Below are 25,749 nucleotides of genomic sequence, written 5' to 3' on the forward strand. Positions count from 1 at the left end.
GCAGCATGATACAAACCCAACACAGTTTACACAGAGCTGTAAGAGTTTTTTCTGGCAGTGCCCTCCTCTTTGCTCAGTGACATCTCTGCAACAGCCTCACTGGGGAGGGCGTGTGTGGGGGCGGCCTCTGAATTAATACCCAGGAGCCAAATTTCATGTGTGTGTAGCACTGGCTCAGTTTTGCGAAATCGGCCACTGCAGACTCTAAGCCATTAATCTAATGAGGCACTATTAAAGGGCAGAAGCAACTGCAAAAAAACTCCCCTCTCAGTACTCAGCTCTGCCCTGTGCTTCTTCAAGCACAAGCAGAAATCACCACATGGACTGCTCCTGTGCTCCAGCCCCTCAAACACAACAACACAACAAAGGGATTTTGTTCTCTCTGGCACACCCCTGTAGGGCACAGTACTGCAGGTGGCCGTGACGAGCAGAAAAAAGGCTAAATGGGGCTGTAGAACCTTCCTGTATCACAAAGGAAAATGCCTGCATGTCCCAGAGCTCAAGGAAAGCCTTGGTCAGGCTGAAATTCCACCACCAAAGCTGTGTCACTTTAGTACATGCTGCCTGGACTGCAGGCTGGGCCCAGTACAGCTGTACCGGCTTGGCCCGTCGGAGGTCTGGTCACAAATTGAACTCAATCCTGATGTGCTGTTAGTGCTATTATCACTTATCGAGACATTAATTACAAGCAACGGCTATATGCCAGCCACTCCACTTACCCCAAATGTCCACTGCTGCGAGCCGCCGGAGCCATGGCATTTCATGAGACGAGGTGGATCGGACGAGCGAGTTTCCGAAACATCCAAGCAAAGGAGATTGTTTAAAATCAGCTCGTGATCTTCATTGTAAATCCAGACCTGAAAGAGGAGACAGAAAGACATTTATCCCAATATTGCACGGCAGCTGCCCTGGATCTTTTATTTGGCTACAGAGGAAGCGCTTTAGTATCTGGAGTCAGAGCTGTGCCTTGCAATGCTCGCTGCATCTTTGCTGCCTTTTCTCCAGCAACTGAAATAACTGCCGTGCCCTGTTGCCTTCCCAGCGTCACACAGCGTTAGCCCACGCAGAGCCACTGAAAGGACCGCTTGTGATCCTGCTCTTCACTAGCTTTTTAAGAATAAAGCAGCCCACGTATGCTCCTGTGTCCAGGCAGCTAGAGAAGATAACGCAGCAGGCGGTAGATCTGTGAGCAGGTGACCAGCTGCGTCGTTAAGCCAGGCAGTAAATCTGCTTATCCAGAGACAATCCTTTAGTCATGAAGGAGAGGCTGGTGGATTGCCTCAGCTCCACACAGGGAGCCAGCACGGGGCCAGGGGAGGATGCTGGGTGACAGCAAGCAGCCAAAGAGCTGTGGGGAAGTAACTTGGCAGGCAAGCAAGGCCAAAAGGTATCCCCAATCTTCTTTGAAACTGCTGCATTTGTCCCTAAACACGCTGAAATTTGTTTAACACTGTGCATCGGGGTCAGCTATGCAAATTCTGGTGCCAGGCAGCCTACAGCAGTCACCACTCCGGTCCCAGGGTCCTGCTCCTTGGAGCTGGGGGCCTGCAGCTCAGAGATCTTCACTCAATTAGAAGATGATCTGGATCTCCAGATGGTATTAAAACTTTCCATACTGGTCTCTGGGGAGAAGAGGAATCACTGCTTCACCATTCCCCTTCTGAAACTGCATGCTCCATAACTGACAGGTTTATGTCTTCTCTGCTCCCCAGCCAAACTGCTTTTGCTAGCTGTGCCATGCTCGGGTGGAGACCAGCCCTCCCCCATCACACCCAAGTTGTTTTAGCTGAACCAGCATGAAAATGTCTTGAGCTGGAACTCAGGAACTTGCACAATACCCCAGCAGCTCACAACACTGGTGGGAACTGCATTCAGTTCCTCACCAGAGCCCACATGTATAAAGCAACAATGTACCGGTTCACATTTCCAGCTTCAGCTGCGCTTGGGTTCCAAACTGAGATGACATCACAGCAGTTTCTCCGCTACCACGCTGAAAACTATCATCACCTCTAACAAGAAGCAAGGACACACTCAATCTGCCAGTTTGTCCTCTCCCATGTGCTATTTGGGCACAAACAGGTATTTTTATTGTTGGTATACCACACCGTCAGGCACGTTGAGTTTCTGCAGTCGGTGCCCAGACCTTGCTAGCTCCCACTGGGCAGCCCAGACCTTGTTTTGGAGCAAAGCTTGTCTGACACAGCAGAAGGTTCAGGGAAGCTGCACCACCAGTCTGGTCTAACTACAGGAACGGCTGGTGTCCCCCCTCTCCCTCCATCCATGCCTTCAGGCCTGCAAAGTCCTGGGCCAGCATCAGTTAGATGGAGGACCTGGAGCTCTCATAAACAATGGGAGACTGATCCCTGGGTCAGGAAGCAAAGAAATGGATGAACTTCGGTGTATGCACCTCAAAATACCCTGGGTTAGAAAGAGGCAGGGTAAAGAAGGAGAAATTATGTGAGAACTGTAACTCTGCAGTGTGAGGAAGATACTGAGACCACCTGGCAGGACACCAAACAACTGCTACTCTGGAATGCACAGCAGGGTCCCTGCACTCACATGGCCCCCAGACAGCATCTCCCAACACCTCTGGATGCTGAGGAGGCGACAGCACAGCCAGACTGGTCTCGGTCTGCTGGCATTCCCAGGCTTGACCCCAGGCTGGTGCATACAGGGAGCACCCCTGCTCATCCACCTTGCTTGCACCATCAACTCCCTTCCCCCTGGCTTCTACCTCTGTGAATCAGGGCACTGAGCCCCTCACAACTGGACCTGCAGACACCCCAAGTTCTTCTGGTACACTCTTCTTCCAGCCCTGTTTTGATTTCTCACAGCTCGGTGATGCAGTAAGCATGCAGCATTTTTTTTTCCACTGTGTCTGCATGAGTTTCACACTCTGAGCAGAGAATATCAAATTCCAGGCAGAAAAGGCAGGAAAATACAACAAATTCTGATTTCTCTTTTTTTGTCTGATGAAACAGAAACTCAAAGCAGTCTTCTGGAGGGAGCTGTGATTGAGGACACTGCGTCAGTTGGACGGCACGATGTAAAGCGTACAGCTCATCCGTTATCACAGTGACTCATACAGCCACGGCCTCCTTTGAGGAAGTGCAGGTATTAATTACATTAAAATTTGCCCTAACCTCAGGCGTTCTGCGCCTTCTCACACACTTCTGTTTAAATCCTGTCATGAGAAGGAAAGCATGACAAGATTAAAGAGGAGGAGAGACTGGAGAAATAGCAGGACTTGCCAGAAGACTATTATTATTAAAAGAATAATGATGGAGCCAAATCCAAACAGGCGAAACGAGTAAGAGGTCAAGAAGACTGCAGTGACACAGGGAGCAGACCTTTAATCAAAAGCTGAGTAACTGCAAAGAACATACAACAGGTTAAATCCAGTATGACACTTCTCCAGAAAGGCGTATACAAGACAGCCAAAATTAATTTCAAACTAGTTATGTGTTTGGTGCTAACAAAGAAAAAATAAAAAAGGCCCGAACTTGGGACACATTATGGTTCCAAATTCAGATTAGAGTATCCGTAGGAGCTTAAGATTATTAACAAACTCAAGTAGGAGGAAAGCAAAGCCATCCCACAGGGGTTTTCTGTTATAAAACCACAGGCCTTCACATACTCCAAAATTTATTAACTACTTTGCCGATGAAGACTGGAAGGACAATGCTTAGCTCTTGTTACAGTTTGTCAGAAGCAACAGCATGGGAAGGAAAACTCTCCTGGCACCCAGCACTGCTGGTATCTCATCTACAAGGGGAATAAACTGCTCTCATTTTCCTTTTGTCCTTACTTGGATTCAGGCTCACACGCAGTATCAGAAGTCTATAATCAATAAGGTGCCTCCCTAAGATTTATACCTCAGTTCTGAGTGTTTTCTTTTATCCTCCTACATATTTTCTCCCCCCAATAAGAGACAGACATTTTTAAAATTAATTTTATTTAAAAATTGGTAACAGATGAGGTGCTGGATGTTTTCATCCTGCATCTATTCCCCAAAATCTAGGAGAGCCTCACTGTCAGATTTTTGTTTCTAAGACTAGAACTGTGACCAGCTCCCACCACAGGGGAAAGCAGCACCTTTAATTGCTCTTCCCCAGAGACACATGCCAATGACTGATCTGCTCCACAGCTCTAAGGAAAAAATCACTGACCATTTTCACTGGAGTCAAATATTCCAGGATGCATTTAGAATATAATGAATTGTTTCTGTTTTCAAGTAAAATCTAAATCATAGAACCATCATCATAGAATGGTTTGGGTTGGAAGGGACCTTAAAGATCATCTAGTCCCAACCCCCCTGCCATGGGCAGGGATACCTTGCACTAGACCAGGTTGCTCAAAGCCTCATCCAGCCTGGCCTTGAACACTTCCAGGGATGGGGCATCCACAGCTTCTCTGGGCAACCTGTTCCAGTGCCTCACCACCCTCTCCATGAAGAATTTCTTCCTGATATCTAAACCTCCCCACTTTCTTTTTAAACTCATTCCCCCCTGTCCTGTCACTCCAGGCCCTTGTAAAAAGTCCCCCCCAGCTTCCTTGTAGCCCCTTCAGGTACTGGAAGGGGCTATAAGGTCTCCCCGGAGCCTTCTCTTCTCCAGGCTGAACAAGCCCAACTCTCTCAGCCTGTCCCCATAGCAGAGGGGCTCCAGCCCTCTGAGCATCTTCGTGGCCTCCTCTGGACTCGCTCCAACCAGTCTATATCCTTCTGATATTGAGGGCTCCACAGCTGGACGCAGCACTCCAGGTGGGGTCTCACCAGAACAGAGTACAGGGACAGAATCCCCTCCCTCGACCTGCTGGCCACACTTCTCCTGATACAGCCCAGGATACGGTTGGCTTTCTGGGCTGCCAGCGCACATGGCCAGCTCATGTCCAGCTTTTCATCCACCAGCACCCCCAAGTCCTTCTCCTCAGGGCTGCTGTCAATGGCAGGTGCTATGGAAAAGCCTCCCTCCGTAATGAAAATGACCACATTTTGGGTTAAATAAATTATTTAATTTGGTGAATGTTGTACGATTGGTCTCTTTCTAGCAGCTCTCTTCCCTGCCTCAACACAGGCAACAGGATAAGAGGAAAGGTCAAGGACCCCTTCAGTGTTGGAGTGCAGGGGCCCATTCAGCTGCTGACCAACCCTCTGCGGTCCTAGATGTCTCCAGACCACCTAGAGATCTTCCCAAAGGCGAGGCATTTCAGGTTTGGCAGTGCTCAGACACCTGCCCAAGCCTCCCACCCACCGGAGGCAATGCCTTCACCTTTGGCTACAGGGGCCTGCTCATGCTTTGTTTCCCAGACTGCAGCAGCTCGTTCAATTTTTCCATAGTGGAAATGGGAACTCTGTTCATATCGACCTTTTTTTACACAGGTGAAGCTAGAAGAACTGGATTTTTAATTTAGTCCCCTCAAAATGTAGTTCAGACTATTTACAGATTTAAGACCAAGGTTTCCTAGGGCTTCTAATACCTTCAGGATTTTACTTCACCCCCATATAACACAAACAAATCACCAGCCTTCTCCTGGACTGAATGCCATGCTGGCTTCATTAACCTCATTTACACACAGACAGGTGGGTAGAAGCAGAGCTTCTCCTCATTATAGCCTAAGGAACAGCCTCAGTGATGACTACAGCTTAACTCCTTGCAAGGACAGCAGTGTGACATTGCTGAAGACGGGAGAGTGGAGCTGTTTTGCCCTCTCATTTTACTAATATCTGGATTTCCTAATTGGTTTCAGGTTGCCACTGTTGGTAGGCAAGGCATGCTCTTCACTCCCTCCATAAACCCCTATACCCCAGGGATCCCCTGCCAGGATTTTTTTTTACCTTAATAGAGAGACACGGTACTGAATTTTTTGGTTTGGGTGAAAGATGAAGTTATTTCCACAGTGAGATTAATTAATGTAAATAGATAACAGCTAGCTGAGGAGGAAATTCAAGTGGGGAAAGAGCTCAAATAGTCCATCACCATCTGGAAGGATGGTCCATACTATCATTTCTTTTGAAAAATGAAGTTACCTATAGAAGATTGAGTCCGCTGTCAATACAAACAACTATAGTAAACCAAAACCTATCACCAGACCTAGGGAAAAACAATAAATTAAAGCATCTGTAGTAGGTAGAAAAGGGAAGCTCACTGTTCCTAGGGAATAAATATTTCCAAGCGATATGAAATAAACCAGGAAGCAACAGCCTACCCTTTGGTTTTCAGAGTGCAGTGGAGCATAGCAAAAGGCATGGCTGGCCAACTGGCAAAGCTCTGTGGATACACACTTTTTATTTGGTCTGCAAATTGCATTAGCACTACAGGAATGCATTGAAAATTTTCAGTAGATACAAGACAGTAACTACTACAGAAACATCCTTTGTGTGAAAGAAAATCCCTGCCGTGAACCATGCCGGCAGGAGAAGCATTCCAGTACTTTCATCAGTTACAATCTGTTGCTTAGCTTGGCACTACTGGATTATTCTGTCAGACAGTTTTTAGAAGACAGAAATTCAGCTTAAGAGCACAAAAACGCTGCCTCAGCACTGAAGAAGAGATGTGCCGAGCAATTTGCATCAGCACAGCTGTTTGCATATACTTCAGCTCCCGTCATTACAGGTAACAACGACATCACAGCACCAAATGACTTGGGAAAGGCACCAGAAACAGCCAAGTTTGGTGGCCTATAGTCATCATTCTAAACTATTGCTGCCCTGAAAACCCAATGTCCTCCTGGAGGCCATTCCAAAGTAGACACATGCTTGCTGTTTCACAGTTCAGTGTGTGGCTGATGTTCTACAACCATTTATCCGAGGGACCGAAGAACTATTCCCCCAATAGTTTCTGGAAAAGCTGGAAGCAGACTTGACCTGGACATCTTCACGCTCACTCTAGACACGTGTGAACTTGGCTTTAAGCGTTTAGGACAGGAAGAGGGCAAGCACGCGTTAGCTACATGACAAACCCAAACTTCTTTTGGCTGTCAGATCCCAAACACTCCCACTAGTTTGTCCTACACTGGCCTTTGTGCTTCACTCCAAAACCTTCCTTTTCAGTCTTCCTGATGACTCTCTTCCAAGTTTGTCAGTAACTACTTCCACTCCTCCTCCTTTAGGGCAGCATCTAGCCTAAAGCATCTTTCAGCATCCTTGTCTCCTAATCACAGCCTGCTTAACCTTGGCATGATGGCTTTGGGTAGAACCTACACCACAGTTTTGCTCCCACTTCTCAGACACCTCTAGTTTTTTGTGATGATCTTTCAACACAAATAATTTCTGTGCTTCTTCAGCAACAAAGTTTTTGTGGTGTACACTACCTTGTGCATTCTCAGTCTTGTTTCCAGCAAGAGGTCAGATACGCTACTGAATTTCAGGAGAGCGTAACTTGGGCAACCTTGGCAGGTCCTTCCCATGACCATGCTTCAACTACAAAATTTTAGTGTTCCATTTGCAAAATTCACAATCAATTCTTCTGCTTGTTCTGTTACTTCAGACCTCTCTGCCCTGACCTTTGTTCTCCAAGACCCTCTCACTGCTTCTACTTGTGCTATTTCTAGCTACAAAATTTTAATCACTTATGCCTAAATTTGTGTAATCCCCAGTATTACTCCAAACTATTTGTGTTATAGTTAGTGAAATGTCTTAGTTTGCATTATAACTTAAGTGCATTTTTTCTAATTTAATTTAATTTCTAGATGCATCATCTGTGTAAGAACCACTTCTTATTACTTTTTCTTTCTACAGCAAGAAAATGAATGGAACGTCACTGTCACATCAAGTCCTAGAAAACAGGATAGTTCGATGTGCTTGAGTAATTTTTAACTTTACTTAATGATGATCATCTAAGTCAACTTCTCTTAAAAGTATTACCCATAATTGCGATACAACTTCAAGTTACGCATCAGCTGTTATTTCTTTTAAATCAAGGAGGTAAGTGACAATTTGAAGTTTCTTGCCAGCCATGAAGGCTAGAGAAAACCAAGGATAAATTAAAGGCAAAACAGACTCGCTTGTAAGGCCAATCTCATGACTTTACGTGAGTCTGGTTTACCCACACACACGCTTTTCAAGGTCAGCTCTCACATGCATGAAGCATTTATATTTACACAGAAGATCATTTTCCAACCTAAAAGAACTGCAATCAATGAGTCTTAAGGCAGCCCGGTTCTGTTTTCTCAGGTAGCCTGCACCTTGCTCCTTCAACTTACTGAGTGGCAGCATGTATTTTTCAAGGGAGGGCAAAAGCAGCCTGGGAAGAAATAAAATGATGGCTTAATTCCTGTTTCTCAAATACAAGTTAGCTGGCATCAACGAAATCAGCACCAAGTGGCAACAAGTTATTTCCACATAAAGCAGAGCTAAACCGTGGTACTCACTGCCACAGGATGTCAAAAGCTTACATGAGGTCAAAATACATTTAGACACCCACGAAAAGGCAAAAATCCTGCAAAAAATACCCCATTTGGCTCAGAAAAACAAACTAAAAGACACAGAAATACTGCTCACACAGTACAGATTGATAATTATCAGACTGACCGTACTGTGCGTATTAAGCAACACCCACTTCACTTACAGCCAGTGGGCATCCAGGGGACAGGGTAGCTGGGTACCTGCCTTTCACCAGACCCAACACAGGCTTTCTTATTAGGCCAAAGGCATAAATCAGATGGTTCTAGAGCAAAAATCACCTGAAAATGCCAATGGGTTGAGTGCTACCAGAAACGACAGTGAAAAGCTTCCAACTCGGGAAGTTTCTTGCTATTTTTATAAACAGAAACTGTTAAATGTGTCATCTTTCTCTACATTGTCTCTAGGAAGACTGTTCCAGATATGAAAGAAAAGCTGGCAGAATGCACTCTTGAGATTTATTAGGAGAATGAAGTTAATCTAATGGCAGAAAACCACAGTGTTGGTTAACATACCTGGTCAGAGAACAAAATCACCATGAAAGAAAATAGCACAGCCAGTTTTATTATGAGAATTGCTTAATTTACCATTAGTAAACTAGACTGATGAGAAAACAAGACAAAGATCAATGATCTGAGCATTAATTTGTCTTTCTCAACACCAAAGGTCTAATTGAAGTTTCTGTCTCCAGAAGGAGTGTGTGTGTGTCGGGGGGAAATCAGGAAAAGCTGCAGACAAGGAAAAACAGTCGCCTTCCTCCTGCAGCCATGTGGTGGTTCACTATTAGAGATACTGCAGGAAGGAGAAGGGAAACAGTAACTGCAAGGACCCGTCTGTTCTTATTGTGGACATCACCCGCCGGAAGTCACTGCTGCTTTCTCACTCACAGACTGAACGGCTCAAAGCAGCACAGCACCTCTGGGCCTGTAAAAGTACAGCCACTGGTGCCATCAGCTACGATGACATTTCCACAGGCTGGAAGACTTGCTGACTTCCCTGCAGCTAATGGAACAGATCACATAGGAAAACCTCAAAACCCATTCCATCTGATGTTCGTCCCCCTTTAAAACAGGTGCCCACAGTTTGGTAACAGAGAAGATTACTCCGTACTCCACGGGCAAAGCGCAGGGATGTATGGTTTGCCCTAAGTGGCCACTGGAAACCAAGTGTCTGCAGTCAACTGTACTGCATCCCTCTGTCACATTCAACTGGTGAGCCCACAGGTAGGAGGCAGAAAGCCTCATCAGTTGACCAACTTCTTTGGGACAATTAGAAATCATCCTGCTGCAGTTCCCATATCCTGAAAACCACTGCCCATTTCCTAAAGTATCAGGTTAGTCTAGCTCAACACACCTTTGGTAAAGCAACACTGTATAACATCCCATGCTCCATTTATTTTGTGTCTTGGATTGCTTTGCTCTTTAGATGTAATCTAGTTTTTAGACCTGGGTTCCATGGGCTCCTAAACCATAAATTCTCAGTGTTGTTCTTAGCTAGGTGAAAGCCTTTATGGCATTAGAGAAAGATCTCTCTACCCTGGAGACTGTTTACCCAAGTCCTGAATTTGTTGTCTGAAAGAAGGGGAATAGAAAGGGCTTCATGTAGTAACATCAAAGCTCTCATTAGATTTACACATCCAATTCCAATTAATCTTCCCTGGTAGCCAAATAATTTTTCCTAATTCCTTCAGATTCCTTCTGTTTAAAGATAGCAACAAATCATTTCTTCACCCCAAACTACAACCGCTCCAACAGCTGAGGACTAGTTATACAGGACACAAAGAACTGCTGCCTTAAACCCTGGTAAGAGGAACTGACTGAAAGTGCTTCTACAGATTCTGAAGTGTCAATCAGTGGATTATGAACCTGTCGGGAGCCACTTAAAGACAGTCTTCAGCCACATACCAAGGCTCATGCCGTAAAGACAGGAGACTATAATACCCAACGCTCAGCATCAGTACGTACAGAGCAGTAAGCTCCACGGTTTCCCTGGCCAGCCTTGCGGTTTGAATGATACTCTGAAATCAGCCTGCTGATGATGAGATGTTATACGGGGGCACTTTGCCAGCAGGAAAACACATTTGCAATGTGTAAGATGTGAATCACTATTCAATATAATTAGGAAGGTCTTACCTGGTTTTGATCGTTGTAGTCACATTCCCGAACCACTACCAGGCCTCCTTTCTGACTAGGGTGGCCCTGGGCAACCAGGCATTTGTTGGTTTGAAGGTGATACAACTATGAAAGGAAGACAGTTTGATGGACAGAGTAAATACCAACATCACATACCAAAGGGAACATATGATAATGCTTTGGGAGTCCTAGGACTCTATGTGCTCACTAAAAAAAAACCCAACCAGCCTGCAATAAAAAAAAAAAATCCTTCCCTTTCAAAACACCACTTTGTTTTTCAGATAATTTAGAGGAAAAAAACAGCATTAAGTAGTTAGTAGCTCCACTTTGCTTTGTAATTACATCAAGATTTTCCTATTTATGGTACAAGTGCAGTAAACACAGCATGGCTCAGCACATGCTGGCCATACTCTCAAGTTTCTTTCCCCTCTTCACTTTCCACAGAAGTCTCGGGTCCCAGGTAGTCACTACCTTGGGAATATCAATCATACACTACAGACTACAGTTCACTAGTTTAACTTAAACTGAAGTCTCATCCCACGCCTCTCCATGAAGCAGGACCACCTCTCTTTGAAAAAGGAGGAGGAATTACATAAACATGAGCAACTTCAGAGACTTTTGTTGTTTGCCAATTGCTTTTCAAGAGCATTCAGGTAACTGAAAAGCCAAAGGTATCAGCTACGTTATTTTAAGGACAGATCAGGGAACATGAAAGTTTTACAGGCACCCAAATGGTCATTCCAGTTCAAATGCACTGCCCAGTCTGATTTGGAGTAATGTTGTATCAGGGGACAAGATTCAGGTCAGCAGCCTGTCTTGGGATGCAAAACTGTAAGCATACACCATCAAAGCAAACAAGGAGGTTCCCAGCAAGTTAGCAACCTCTCCTGGTTTGGCCAGTGAAGCCCACCCTAAAAGTCACCCAAGAGATTTTGTGCAGAGCCCGAGGATTAGGTTGTTCTATCCCAACAGTCAAGAACCATTAAGTTGTTGATGTATGCAACCCCACAGTTACTCAGTGATACACATCTCTAACGTGGCTTTAAGTTACACATGTGCCCCAAACTAACTGGTGGCCAGCAGAAGACTTCTTTTCAGCCCAATTATTTTTCTTCCCGCAGCATGTTGGGGATCAGGCTATCCAGGCAGCAGTCACTGCCCACACCGCATGCGGCCAGGGGTACAAAGGAGAAAGGCAATTTTTCTAGCAATGGCCACAACTCTGGCATTTCCTTCCTTGCAGCAGAGCCCCACGCTAAGTGCCTGGGAGTGCATCTGACAGCCCCTGGGTGTGTGCATGTGTGGGAGATGGCAGGGCCACAGATCTGGCATCCACGTTAAAAATAATTATTTCCAATCAGGGACTGAATGTAGAGGAAAAAAAGAATTTCTTGTCATAAACTCAAGGGCAGGCTGATTAATTAGCTAGCTGCATTTTACTATGAAGACATATATAGCTGTGTCAGCATTTGTATCTATTCTACAGATTTTTAGAAACCAAAAGACACTTTCAGTAATAAAAAGAAAGGGCTGGTCTATTGACAACTGCAAAAATTGGAGAGCACAAATACCAAATCATATTCTTCACTAAACACCATTTCTGGAAATAGTTGTCCCAGGGCACTTAAGAGCCTCAAGTGCATCATGTTTCTCCTGTTCCCTAAAAAACAATTACATAAAACCTTCTAAGTAACATTTCCTCACACCCCAGAGACTTCTAGGAGAGATCTCATTTTCATCATTCCTCATTCAACAGAAGGCTTCCTAACCATACAACTACACGAGTTTTATATGATTTTTGTCCTTGTTTTTACTGGCCATGATGATCAGCATTTGATATCACTGTTAAGAACTGTCACAATTTGTCATCATTACAGTTCTCCCCAGCTGTCAAACCAGCACTTATCTCTGGCCCAATTAGTTTTTGAGAATAAGCTGAGATTTGGAATGATTCACCCTAAATCCTAAAGAGTCTGGCACGCAGTGGTGACACTGGCTGATCGTTCTGTTCCTCGTAGGCATCTGGAAATAGTTTATACAACCATCAGAGCCAAGCCTGACTCTCTTCACACAATGTTGGGTATAATTCTTGAAACCTGGAGAACTAAGCCAAAGAACTGCATTTTTCTGTGTCTTGTCTCCCCCTTCTTAAAGGGTGCACAAAGTTTTTCTCCAAATCAAGCCATGGGAAATTACTGCTAGGAAGATTTCCCCATAAGTGTTGTTGAGGGACTCAGGTCCCTCAGTAGCATCCCTCACATCTGCAATTCCATAGTTAAACTTCTGTCTGAATGAAGGCAGCAAGCTATTAAATTTAATGGAAAAGGAAAAAAAAGTCTGACTAGGGGAATAACAGCATTTAACAACTAGGGGAGTGAGCCCATTGTATGAGTTTTAGTCAGGGAAACCACACATTTGCCCTAATAAATAACTTTACAGCTTGGCTGGGATACAATTACAAAAGTATTACGCAAGTTGTGGATTCCCAGATGCTAACAGCTTCCAAGCAAAAATCTAAAGATGTCAATAGGTTCTGCATAAATTCAGGCCCTCCAGCCTGAACCTACTTGCAGGACCAGCAACGGTCAATAGCTAGTGCAGACTGTGCTACCTTGTGGAGTGGGCTACATCCCTACTTAACGCTTCCAGTTAAGTTAGAAGGGGACCTACTAACCATAATCCAAGTGCACATGAAATAGTTTATTCAAAGGTGTTCTCTTGCACAGAGAAAACCTTGCAGAAGTTGTCTCAGGTTTGCAGTTATCCATTCATTCTGGGCAGCGTAAAAAGCACGTCAGACACATCTGGTACTGGAGGAAACAGATGCAACTGTATGCTGGCTTTGCCTGCATACCAGCCCATAAACGTAGGTGTCAGCTAAGGCATGAATTTAATTGTGATTTCCTTCACAAACACATGTAAAAAACTCTCTCTTCACTTCTACTTTGAAGGAAAAAAAAAAAAAGGAAAAAAACTCATTTTTCATTCGTTATCTTACAGTCAAGACTAGAAAAGCCATCATCAGTCCCAGATGCAAATGTTCACCTCTGCAGAAAATTATCCAGTAAAAGCAATGAGTTTGGAAACAAAATACATCTTATCATAAACCAACAGAGCATGAATATTTGAGGCCAAATTTCTCTCTATCCAAATCCATCTTCAGAACCAGCCGCCATGAACGCGCATTCCCAAGACATCAAAACTTCGAAAGGCAGGGTTTCACGGTAGGAAACCTCACTGAGTAGTGTCTAGGCTGAAGATGGCCTCAGATACAGCTCAGAGTGAAACTGGTTTGCCTTCGTCTAAAGACACAAATGCTGCTATCTTCAATACAGCTTGTTGCAAAGCTACAACTCTATGCTCTATGGAAACACACTATTGTTTTTGTATTTGAGCAAATCCTTCAGAAAGAATCGCAAAGTAATTAAAAAACCCGGAATTCTGTATTTATGAGAAAGTTTCTCTTACCCTTCCACGCTGGATGATTTTCGGTCGTTTCTGTGCTCTATTAATAAAAACTGGCTGCGGAGCTTTGGCATTGGGCCCAGATATTTGCATCTCAGGATAGATATTATCTAAATACCATTTAAATGACTTGCAGTTCAATCTTTTTCTCAATTCTACACGGTTAGTAATATTTCCATAGTTCCTCATCCTTAGCTCAGGTCTCAAGGCAAAATACTGTTCCTGTATTTAAGAGAAACAGGTTGAGGGCAAAGAAAGAAGAATTGGAAATTATTGATTTCCAAATTTTCCCTGTCTGCAGAACTCCCAACATTTCATTTCCTTTTGTTAGTGCTTTCAACCATTAAGTCTGAAATGGGCAGTAGGAAATTCCGGCGTTTAGATTGCCACTGGAGGTGAAATTTATCTTGCCTGACTTTGAGCTAATCTTTCTAGACAGATTTTTTTTGATGAAGACACTTCTCAGGCATGAATCTGCTGACCTTTTTTAAAGGAAACAAATCAGTGCCACACTCCATTGGCAATAAAGGCACTCGAGTCACTAGGTCAGAAACAGGTGTATATATTGTCATCATCCTCATCTGGCCAAGGTTCCTTTAAATTAGTTTGACTGTCCAACTGACTGTGTTCATTGTTGTGAGGTTCAGGTATATTTTGTCTTCCACAATTTCCCAGCCCTCCAACTTTACAAGTTACCAGGACAAAAAAAAAATTCCACATAAGAATGGCACAGTGCCTTGAAGGACAGTGGGACCATGCATTTATTTACATGAAGCAGCATGGTCACCTGGGCTTTCTGTAAAGCCCAGCTTTTTCTGTTCATCTGCATTGTCCCCAGAAAGGCTCCTGCAATGTTATTTTTTTCCTGTTCTAATTTATGGTTATATTTGGAATTATACCTGGTTAGGCAAGGACAGATTAAGATTCCAGCTCAATCTTATGTGCTGTTCCACTCTAATGCAGAGACAATGGAGACAAACAGGAATTCATGAGTGTACAATGTGACATGAGTACTATTAACAAAACTAGAAGAAAAATCCCCTTGTAGAGTCTTTAAATGCAGCTAGATTTAAAGGGCTCACAGAAAAGGCACTGTATTTGCACATTAACTAGTTTACTAGATATTATGTAGAAGTCAGTTTTTAGGGCACTGAGCTATGGTATCTCGTTGGATTAATCTCTAGCAGACACCTGGAACTCACCATAAGGTGGTTCTGACAGTTTTCAGCTACCTACTGCTGTCTCTGATATTCAGACAGAGTCAAATTGCACATCTGTCCTTATTAAGATCTGTGATTATTTTAATGTGCTTGATGTATCACTACTCTGTTAATAGCAGAGGAAGGAGAAGCATTAAGTGCATTGAAGTGTTGGACACCTCTGAGGAAGTCTGGAGACAGATTGGACATCACTGTCAGAAACTGGTCAGAAACTGGTCATAAAAGTAGCTCTGCTATTACGATTGCCTCTTCCCTGGCTACAGTTCAAATTTCGGTATCCTACCTTTTCTGCATTATTTATTTCTATTGTATACATGAACTTACTTCTTTTACACTTCGCTTGGATAGTTATGAAAATTTTGCTGTTTCCCTTCCATTGTGCAATTTTGTTTATTAAATACTGATAATTTCTCTTGCTGCAAAACAGGTCCTTTAAGTCTTATCTTTGTACTATTTATCATACAATCACTTCAGCAAATGATACTGGCCCTAAATATTTACATTACACTCAAAAACCAAAAATATTTCCAGGCTTGCCTTCCAGACATAACAGGCAACAACCAGAGAATTACATTAGAAACAGCTGGAAAAGTTCAGGACACAAGTCTGTGATAAGAGACTGCTAGAATCAGCAGTTTAAGTCCTTGTTGGACAAAGCAGTATTAGCTGGAAATTATAACAAAGAATCAATTCCAAGCTTCAGAGAAAGCCATCATTAATCACAAAACAACTGTGCCCAGACACCAGTAAAAGTGATAGTGATAGATCAAATCTACCAATGCATTAAGGAGATGAAGACTAGAGATAAAAATTAATGACCCCTAATAGGTTCCCCAAACTGACTGAACAAGATAAAGGATGGGGTTTGAAACATAAACCTCTAAAGAATATGAAGTTAATAAAATATATGTCTTGTGTAGAAATTGTAGGGACCACAGGAGCTGGCCACACAGCAAATCCTATGGTCTCCCAAGGCAAGATGTCCCCAGGTATCACAGAAATCAAGGCTTCAGAAAAACCTGATCTACATTTAAAACCATCGATACCAAGATCTGAACACAAGGAATACACATGTCCTAGAATCCAGAAGTCAATCCTCATTTGATAAGAAATACTAGTAGTTTAGTTCAAATAAACAAGTTTTAAATAGAATGAATCGCTCAGAGTCAATGATTCAGCATTAGGACTCAGGGGTTACAGGATAACATTAAGTAATTTGGTAACTGTTTTGTTATTACTAACTTAGCATGAGCAGCTAGATTTGCTGAAGCCTTAGGCCTCAGGCCATGAACTTTCACCTAGATATGTTTTTAGCTGGCATAGAATTGATTTTCTTCTTAGTAGCTGGTACAGTGCTGTATTTCAGATTTAGTGCGAGAATAATGTTGACAACACACTGATGTTTTAGTTATTGCTAAGCAGTGCTTGTCCCAGGTTTAGTCTGGCAGAGGCAGCAAGTGCACAAGAAGCACAAACCAAGAGATAAGGAGGCCACAACCATCAGCATAAGCTACAACTCATGAACAGCCAACAGCCAGCATGCAGACAGAGAAAGATTCCAGTAAGGTGTTAGAAGACCCTAGATCACCACTGGACCAAAAAGGGGTGCGAAGAGCGTGCGAGGGGCAGGTGCATGGATTGTAAGGGTATAGTTGCCCAGCAATTCCTTTGGTGGGGGTCCCTCTCTTGAGGCACCCCGCTCAAGCTGTTTCTTTCCCCACTGTACCATCTGAATTAGTTGGGGTTTTTTCTACATAAGATTTGATACCTGAGACTGCTACAGGAAACCATGGGCTAAACCTGAGGAAAAGAGAAGCCCTCGAGGGTGAGAATGTGTGTGTGAAGAGAGTCAGAAAGAGCACCCATCAACCCACTGGTGTCGTCTGCTGCGACAGGACTTAGGTCCTAGCAGTTAAAGATTCAAACAGTGAGTGTGTGACTCCTCGGATGGTGTATGAGTGCTCAAGTGGTCTCTCCTTTAACAGATTGGTTTTCCAGGGCAAGACAGATTAAGAATCAGAGTGCTAATTAAAACGGAAAGCAAACCGCCAACAAAATCCCTTTCTCATCAGCATGGAAACTACCTGAAGGCAGTCGTGTATGGCTGCCACATACTACTGATTCAGACACAAAGCAACGCACAGCTCGCAAGAGCTCATTTGTCATGTTTCACTTCATTAAAAAGGCATAAAAGTGAATCTCCCGCAGAAGTAACAGGAAATGAATTTGAGCACTCAAAAGCCAAACGACACTCCTACAGAATTTAGGAATTCATATCAAAATTAACATTAGGAAATCAGACTACAGAAGTAAGACTCCATTAGAGATGCAAATGGATTCCACTGTGATACAGCCCTTTGACAAAACAAGCCAGTTAATACCCTTATTTCATGACCCAGCATTGTCTCTTACCTTATATTCATCCATCCACACGTGTGCCAGCCGCAGTGAGTTATGAGCCATAGTGTCCTGTCCCCCTGGGGAGCCGTAGGGACGCCTTTTACGGAAAATGTGTCCCACCCTGGAGCAGGGGATGATCAGAAGTCTACCACCACACATCCAGATCTGCCCATACAAAACCAGAACACACCTCACTGTATGAATACTGACAGGGCTCACTGCCTCACAATAGCAGATTATAATCATTTGCATCTTTATTCTTTTCTTATGCTTCTCTATAGGTATTATGAAATGCTCCACCAAAGAAAAAGCCACAAACATTTAACTACAGAGCTCAAAACGCTCTTTAATCTTCCCATTAAAACTTTACTTGAAGATTATTGTAAAGGCAGTTACTGTGTGCTGCCGACATCCTTCCCAGGAATAAAAATACCTGTTTCTGTGTGCAAATAGCTATTCCAGAGCTAAGGGAACTGTACATAGGGAAGAGCAGCAGTCAGCCACTGAGGTTCATACTCCAGTACATATAAAAGCCAGATTACCCGGAAAGATATTTCCAGATTTTCTCCTCCCCAGATGTCCATGCCACTATCATACTGTCCAAGTTCATTGAAGTACTCCCGATCCATGGCAAACAGGCCTCCAGCCATGGTAGGTGACCTAAAAAGGAATATTGAAAGAAGTTTTCTTCTAGAGAAAAACCCACGCAGTAATTTTAGCTGAATCAGCTAGGCCCAAAGCTTAAATTTAGACCCACATCATACACTTTAAATCCTGCAGGCACTAGAATCGGATCACCCTTCTAGTCTCAAAACATTTCAAAAGCAGATCTGTAAGTGGTATTTGTGAACTTTCATTATTCTAATACCTATAAACCATATTTCTCTGTAGAGTAAACTTGAGGAAAAGGGGTGGGACGGGGAAAGAGGAACAAAGTGGCTGTCTCTCTGCTGAAAAAAAGGAAAAAAAAGTAAAAGCCTGTGCAAGTTTGGAGTCCATCAAGTTTTCTACAGTGAAACTGTGGATGTGCCTTTAATTAGATCTGTCTTTACCTGCAGCTATTTACCGTACAGTCACAAACATGTACATGTGCACACAGCAATGTGTTTGTCCCCTCTTACAGGGGCAAATTATACAAACCAGGCTTGACTGAGCTGCAGAAGGAGTAGAATCCAGAGTACCCATTACTCTCCCATGTTAAATTAGATCAAGAAACAAGGTCCAAATTTAAATTATACAAGCCGGAAGGCTGCTGAAAGAAATACTGGTCTATCTCACATACTGAATTTAAATAGCGGGAGCATTGTTTCATTACTGATGCAATGGTCAGTTATTGCTAAGTTATTTACAGTTTTTACATTTGCACAGATGTTCTCTTTGGGGTTTCCCAGCTGTTCGCCTTGCCTGTGTGTTACTAGAACGGTGTTTTGTAAAACTTTGTCTATGATCCCCACTGTACATTCTCTACATAGAGTCGCTATTGTATCACAAAGTTATAGTATGTGGATGCCCTAGAAGAGTATAAAAAAGTAAAAACTCTCATCAATATCATGGCTTAGTTGGAACATAGAATGTGCTGGGAACAGGCTTTTTCTCATACTTGTTAATAAAAATCTGTGATGAAACCAAGCCTAAGTCTGGATTGCCTTGCTTCTTCTCACACAGTTTTCTACTACAGTTTCTGTCACTTTAAAACCTGCGTTGAGAGGTTGCTCTCAATTTTTCCATCCCTGGCACCAATATTTCGTTGTGAAGGTCTCTAAAATGTAACACATAAAATGGCTTTCCATCAAGCTAAGTCTTCAAAGGTTAAATAGACATCTAGATTCTTTTTAAAGCAGGCAGAGACCTCAAAGTAGGAAAAGCCATTTTCATACTCAGAAAACATAGTATTTTTAGATGATTAGACTCCCTGTAACTATAAAGTTCTCTGCCTTTTCCATGGCAGTTCTTCCAAAAAGTCAGTTGAAGGAATGCAACAAAAGTTGAACACAGCAAGTACTAACCTTCAGGCATTGCCCAGATAACTGTGAGAACAGTTCTTAACAGAATAAGGATTTTAAGACTTTCTGTGCTGGTTCCCCACTCAGAATTTCCCAAGCTGTGCTTTCCCTTCCAGCTTCAGAAACTGCCACTTTCCAAACAAGCCAGGCAAACTGTTAAGTAACTTAAGAAGTTTCCTGGCTTTTCAGTCCAAATTTTGCGATGGGTAGGCACGGAAAGACTAACTGCGGAGCTGTCAGACAACAGGAGAGAACTTTGTCCTGGAGCTGCTTGCGTCAGCCTGAAACGCTGAATGCAGTCACGGTCCAAGAAAAAGAGAATGAGGGATAAGACTGCCCAATTTCTGATTCACTTTGCAAATCTTCTAGAAGTACCATACCCTCTGCAACGAGTCAGCTTGTGAAAGAAGTTCTTCACCTTACGAACCTGAATTCTGTACTGAGATGGCTACCTGCAACTAGAAAAAATCCACACCCAGATAACACTCCACAATGCTTAAGAATTGCTGCTGATCATCCATGTGTTACAGAGAGCTTCACACCACGTAGGAGGAACCTTACCTGATAGGAGCAGTGGCTCCCTCGGGTCCTTCCAGTTCTGACAAAGGAACAAGATCCCACTTGAAGTGCAGGCCCCAGTTAAACCCTCCACGCACAACCGGGGAGGAGCTGTAGGTAAGCGTGTCAGCACTGATTATGTCAATCACAGGGCACACCACAGTCCTGCGATCTTCTCTGATGGGAGTCAGCAGAGGTTGTAACCACATCTTGTTCACCTCACAGTGACTGTCCAGGAATACCAGCACTTTCCCTGCAGAGGCCAAAGCACAATACACAAAGATTCATGGTAACGTGAAACACACATAGACAATTATATCAGCAGTATCCTCACCCCCTTTTGAACAGGGGGGAAACACCATCTGCAGTTCAGAGCGCTGACAAACCAGAGACTCCACAGGGATTAGTCCAAAGGCAGAAGGCAGATCCCGCCTATCCACATTTAGATAGGAATTGCTCAAATGAGCAATTATTCACATTTCATTGACAGGGTTTCATAGTCATAAGAGGTTCTACCCAGACCCTACAGAGCTCCTGTACTTTAAATGAAACTTCACCAGCCCAGCACTCAGTCAGGCAGTGTGTTTGTCCTAATGCAGAGCACATCCCGTGCTAGACTGCAGAGACAGCCCTTCCACGATGACAGGTACTGGGCTGGATGACTTATCCCCTTGACAAAGCTGGTTTTGTCCACTGACTGTGATCGCCTTGGGCTCACTTCGTATCACACTTCAGCATCCATCCGGTTACAGCTACAACCTGCGGATTTTAAGCCAAGCCATTCTGATGAATTAATATGCATTCATCCATGACACAGGCCACAGCGTTTCGGTTCCTGAATATAATGTAACATGGAGCATCTCCCCATTTCAATAGCTCTACAGTGATTGTGGATTCATACCAGTTTAAAAGGAGAGTGAATGCCCTAAACGGGCTTAGTCAAATCCACCACTACTAGACCTAGCAACACTTCAGTCCCATCAGTTCCCATGGGTACTATCAGCCATGGTCAGAGAGGACAGTTTGATCCAGAGACCTTCAGGCTCAGCTGGTTTAAAAAAAAAAAAAAAAAATCACCTGAATGACACAACATAAAATTATGTAACACTGGAGTAAGGTGGAAGATACAGAAAAGAGCTTTAAAGAAAACAACTTAGAAACATACGAATATAACAAGTCACCCATTATCAACAGACAATATTTCACTGAGGAGAAAAAAAAAAAAACAAAACCACCAAACTCCAGCAGTTCAGAAAAGTAATAACATGTTGAAAATTGCAACAACACAAAGAATCCCAGCACAGCTTGGAAAGTGCAAACACAATTTCTCTCTGGATTATGCCATTACAATGTTAACAAGCAAACACCAATTAAGAGGCTTTATCTGCCACTCAAAATTATTTGAGAAAGTAGCTCTTCCTTTCTCAGACATCAAAGAATTTAACCAGGAAGCATATTATGGCAAAATGCACACAGCATACGTAAAGCGCCAAACAACTTATCCCAATAAATATTCACTGCAAAAGCTTGTATGAGAAGCATTACAATTAGATGGGTGACTCAGAAACCAGATTAGAGTGTAGCTTAGTAAGGAAGTAGATTGCCATTTTACAGCAATAGTTTTCACATGAAAATGCAGAAAATCATTAACTGACTTTATCAAAAGCAAACGTAGGAAAAAAAATAGAAATCAATGGTTCAGAGAAAGCTTAGGAAACACTTAAATTTGGCTCCAAATTTGCCAAGTCACTGAGTGACTTGCAAAAACACCTCTTTCCTCTTACACAGCAAAATTCTCTGAAGTTAGGTTCACTGGTTTTATAGGTTGTAATTATTACATCCACTCTGTATTTACACATAAGCAAGTACCAAGTTCTCCTTGACTCCTTCTCATTAAGTAACAGAAAAACCTCAGGTAAGGACGAATTCGATAAAGCTATGAAGAAATACTGCAGAAAGCTTTATACAGATCACAGTCAACAGGATGCTGTTAACATTTAAATACACACATAACATTAGTTAAGGACTCCAGTCACCATCATAAAGGTATCACTGAACACAGTTTGTATAGCTGTTTCCACACAGGTTAACAGCCAAAGATCAATGCAATTAACTCAAAGTCCCTGATATTCTAAACAATTGCTAAAATGTCTCTCATCAAGATAGCATTATCCCAAATCCTTCTTCCCATGTTCTAAGTTGTATAGCTTAGAACATGGCATGAAACGACATGCCAAGTCCCCAGGGCAGGTTAAAGCAATCACAGGTCAAACGTTCAACATCTGAAAGCTGCACTACAGAAAGAGGAGTCACCCAATTAACATACAGTCAATGTATGCAAGGAAGAGAGAAACAAGGGAGTATACCTGTGGCGTGAGAGGCTCCAATCATCCTTCCTCGAATCAAGCCTTCCCGCTTCTCATTTCTTACCAATTTTGTAGTTTTTGGAAGCTGAGTTTTAACATATTCACCCAAGTCTTTCTTCAAGTCAGCTGAGAAAAGGAAAACATACATTCAGCAACATGATGCAAGCTGTGAAGGTTTTGTTTAAAGTCCCAAGATGTTCAACTCCAAAAGGAACAAAAAACAAACAAACAAAAAAAAAAAAGCTACTCCAGTATAGCACAGCTTCAAACCAAGAGTATCATAGGACAGTCAATCCTACACCTGCTCACCAACTCCCGTGACCTTTTATTGTTGTTCTATGCTCACATTTTCCTGTTAACTGTTTCACTTTTTCCTGCTGCATTGTGCAAGCCCACATGGGCAAAGCAGGTACATACCCTGCATTATTACAAAATACTAGTTGTTTAGTTTAATTTTTAAATAGTGAATTGCTCAGTCAATGATTCAGCATTAGGACACAGGGGTTACAGGATAACGTTAAGTAATTTGCTAACTGTTCGGTCATTACTAACTTAGAATGAGCAGCTAGATTTGCTGAAGCCTTAGGCCTCAAGCTGTAGATTTCCCCTTAGACATGTTTTTGGCTGGGATGGAGTTGATTTTCTTTTTAGTAGCTGGTACAGTGCTATGGTTTGGATTTAGTGTCAGAATAGCATTGACAACACACTGATGTTTCAGTTGTTCCTAAGCTTGTCCCAAGCTTATTCTGGCAGAGGGAGCATGTGCACAAGAGCACAAAGCAGGAGATACAGAGGCCACAACCATCAACAAGATGAGAACAGTCAACAGCACGTCTGAAGACAGAGAAATAATCCAGTAAAGTGTTCAAAGACCCCAGACCAAAAAAATCACCCTTGGACTGAGAAAGTGTGTGAGAGGCGGGTGCACAGATCGTAAGGGTATAATTGCCCAGGTATTCCTTTGTTCAGCATGCCTCTCTGGAGGCACCCAGCTCAAGCTATTTTTTCTTTTTGCTGTACCATCTGAATAATTTTTTTTTTCAAGATTCAGTATCTGAGACACTGCTACAGGAAACCATGGGCTGAGCCTGGAAGGAGAGAAGCTCTCAAGGGTGAGAATGTGTGTGTGAACGAGTCAGAAGAGGCACCCGTTGGCTCACTGGAGTCGCATGCTGCAGAGGGCCTTCAGTTCTAGCAGTTAAGACTCTGAGTATGGTGGTGAGTATGCGACTTCTCGGAGAGCATACGAGTGCTCGAGTGGTCTCTCCTTTAACACCACTGAAGAGAGTGATGGACCATATTGCTGAGCCTTCCACAATGCACATTCCCACTGATAAGCACTTCCTTATATTTTCCCAACTAACCTTTTATGCACTGCACTGTCTCAGGTTTTATACTTAGCCTCTGTTTTCTGAATACAGACTGGATTGTTACCTTTCTGTTCTGTTTGCAAAGCCTTTAGTACAATATGACTCAAGTTAACTAGAACTCTAGACTCCATCCTAAAAGGATTTATTGCTGCTGGGGAAAAAAAAAAAAAAGCACCGTACAAAGAAATAGCATTTCCAAGTTCTTCTCATGGTGACTCTCATTTGCAGCAGAAGTAATGAATGCCCTTTCACACAGGAAAGTAATTTAAATTACTATGTTCCATACAAACGCTGACACCTTTAAAAAGAAGCACAGAGACACCTTTCATTATCTGTACCTGCTCAGCTGATACAATAGCAGATACAAAGAATTACAACTCACTCGCAAGTGATTGCTTTCCTAAAATCCAAAAGGATCAAAGACAGTGCTGACAAGCATGTGCATTTGAAGGAGAGCTAAGTTCACTGAAGTCTATAGGCACTACTGTGAAATAATAACATCCCTGACTTCAGGCACAGTATTGTGTTGCAGACAATTTGCTCCTTTTCTGTTCTTCAACCTCCTGCGTAGAAGGATGCCTTCAGTAACAGCTTTCAGCGTATCCTGTAGGCTGTCCCATATCAGGTAAAGCCTAACTCAGGGAGAAAGAGGTTGTACTAGAAAAAGAAATCCTGTCTTGCAGCAAAGGGAAAGAAAAATGTAACAGTGGGCTCAGCTGATCCATGGAAATGCCTGCTTAGCTAGTAAGACTGTCGACGATTGAGTGTAAGAAGCTTTTAGAGGTGAAACTAGATGCAAAGACCTGAGCTTTGCACAACAGCACTGAGTTGCAAGAGTGCTCCTATAATTAAAGTTGAAAAAATAGGCAGAATTTCATCTAAGATACCATTTCAGTAAGTATGTAATGTAAGGAAAATGAATTTAAAAAAAAAAAAAAAAAACACAAACAACAAAACAGAGGCATAGTGATGAAGCAATTTGCCCAAACTCCATGAGATCCATGACACAGTCAAAGTCTTTGTCTACCTCCTCAGTCACCAAACCAGCTTTGCCTTTCTTCAGCTGTAAAATTCCAGGCATTAAAATTAAGCAGCAGTGCGAACATCAGTAGTATCATCATCAAGAGCAGTAATTCTCTGTATAAACAAGATCTCCTCCCTTCAAAACATGTTCATTTGAAGTCAGAAAGGCAAAAGTAGCTACTTGGAATGTTTTGAACCTAATTTGGCCTTCTAATTAGTAACAGATCAGAAGAGTGATGGTATTACTCCCTAATCAGAGGCATTAACCAAACGCATTGCTGTATTCAAAAGACTGAGTTTTGAAGTAAGCTTAGTTCTGAATACAAAGGTTACGAAACTATGAAACAACAAATTGCACGAGAGTCTTAATGGCAAAGAGTGCATATTGTTTCCAAAACACAAACACAAGCTTTTAAATATTATGCATTCTTATCACCAAGGGACAGTGATCTTTATTCTCTTCTGTATCTTAACATTTGATCTGACCTCAGAGAAATGAACTAGCTGCATAGCAAGAGAATTTCATTCTACATTATCTAATCAGTATCCTGGAACAACTGCGACCTTAACCCACAAACCAAATGATGAGACCAAAGGAGCTAATTATAGGTACTAAAAAAATATAATCTAAAAATTATTTTAAAATGCAAGAAGCTGTGGACATGTACGAAGGCAAGCAGGGAACTTGCACAGTCCTGCTGGCAAGTACTGCTACACCAACACATTCCTCAACAGGCATTTTCATTTTGAAGGGCCAAAACGCTTCATCTGCATGTCTGTCTTTGCCTTGTCCATCACTCGAGAGAAAAAT

General features: G+C 42.7%; 1 protein-coding gene across 1 annotated transcript in view; it reads right to left on the reverse strand.

The window, feature by feature from the left end:
* Positions 1–719: 719 nt before the first annotated feature.
* GALNT11 (polypeptide N-acetylgalactosaminyltransferase 11) overlaps positions 720–25,749 on the reverse strand; it is a gene marked incomplete at its 3' end in the record, with an annotated part of 31,020 nt that continues 5,990 nt past the window's right edge. The window contains exons 4-10 of the mRNA XM_010157922.1: positions 22,546–22,671; positions 20,183–20,432; positions 18,161–18,278; positions 17,631–17,783; positions 14,002–14,220; positions 10,534–10,638; positions 720–857 (exon numbers count right to left, since the gene is read on the reverse strand). Coding sequence (XP_010156224.1) covers positions 720–857; positions 10,534–10,638; positions 14,002–14,220; positions 17,631–17,783; positions 18,161–18,278; positions 20,183–20,432; positions 22,546–22,671 — 1,109 coding nt within the window. The remainder of the gene's footprint in view (positions 858–10,533; positions 10,639–14,001; positions 14,221–17,630; positions 17,784–18,160; positions 18,279–20,182; positions 20,433–22,545; positions 22,672–25,749) is intronic.

Source organism: Eurypyga helias, unplaced genomic scaffold, assembly GCF_000690775.1.
Source record: "Eurypyga helias isolate BGI_N326 unplaced genomic scaffold, ASM69077v1 scaffold13038, whole genome shotgun sequence".
In the NCBI taxonomy this organism is placed as follows: domain Eukaryota; kingdom Metazoa; phylum Chordata; class Aves; order Eurypygiformes; family Eurypygidae; genus Eurypyga; species Eurypyga helias.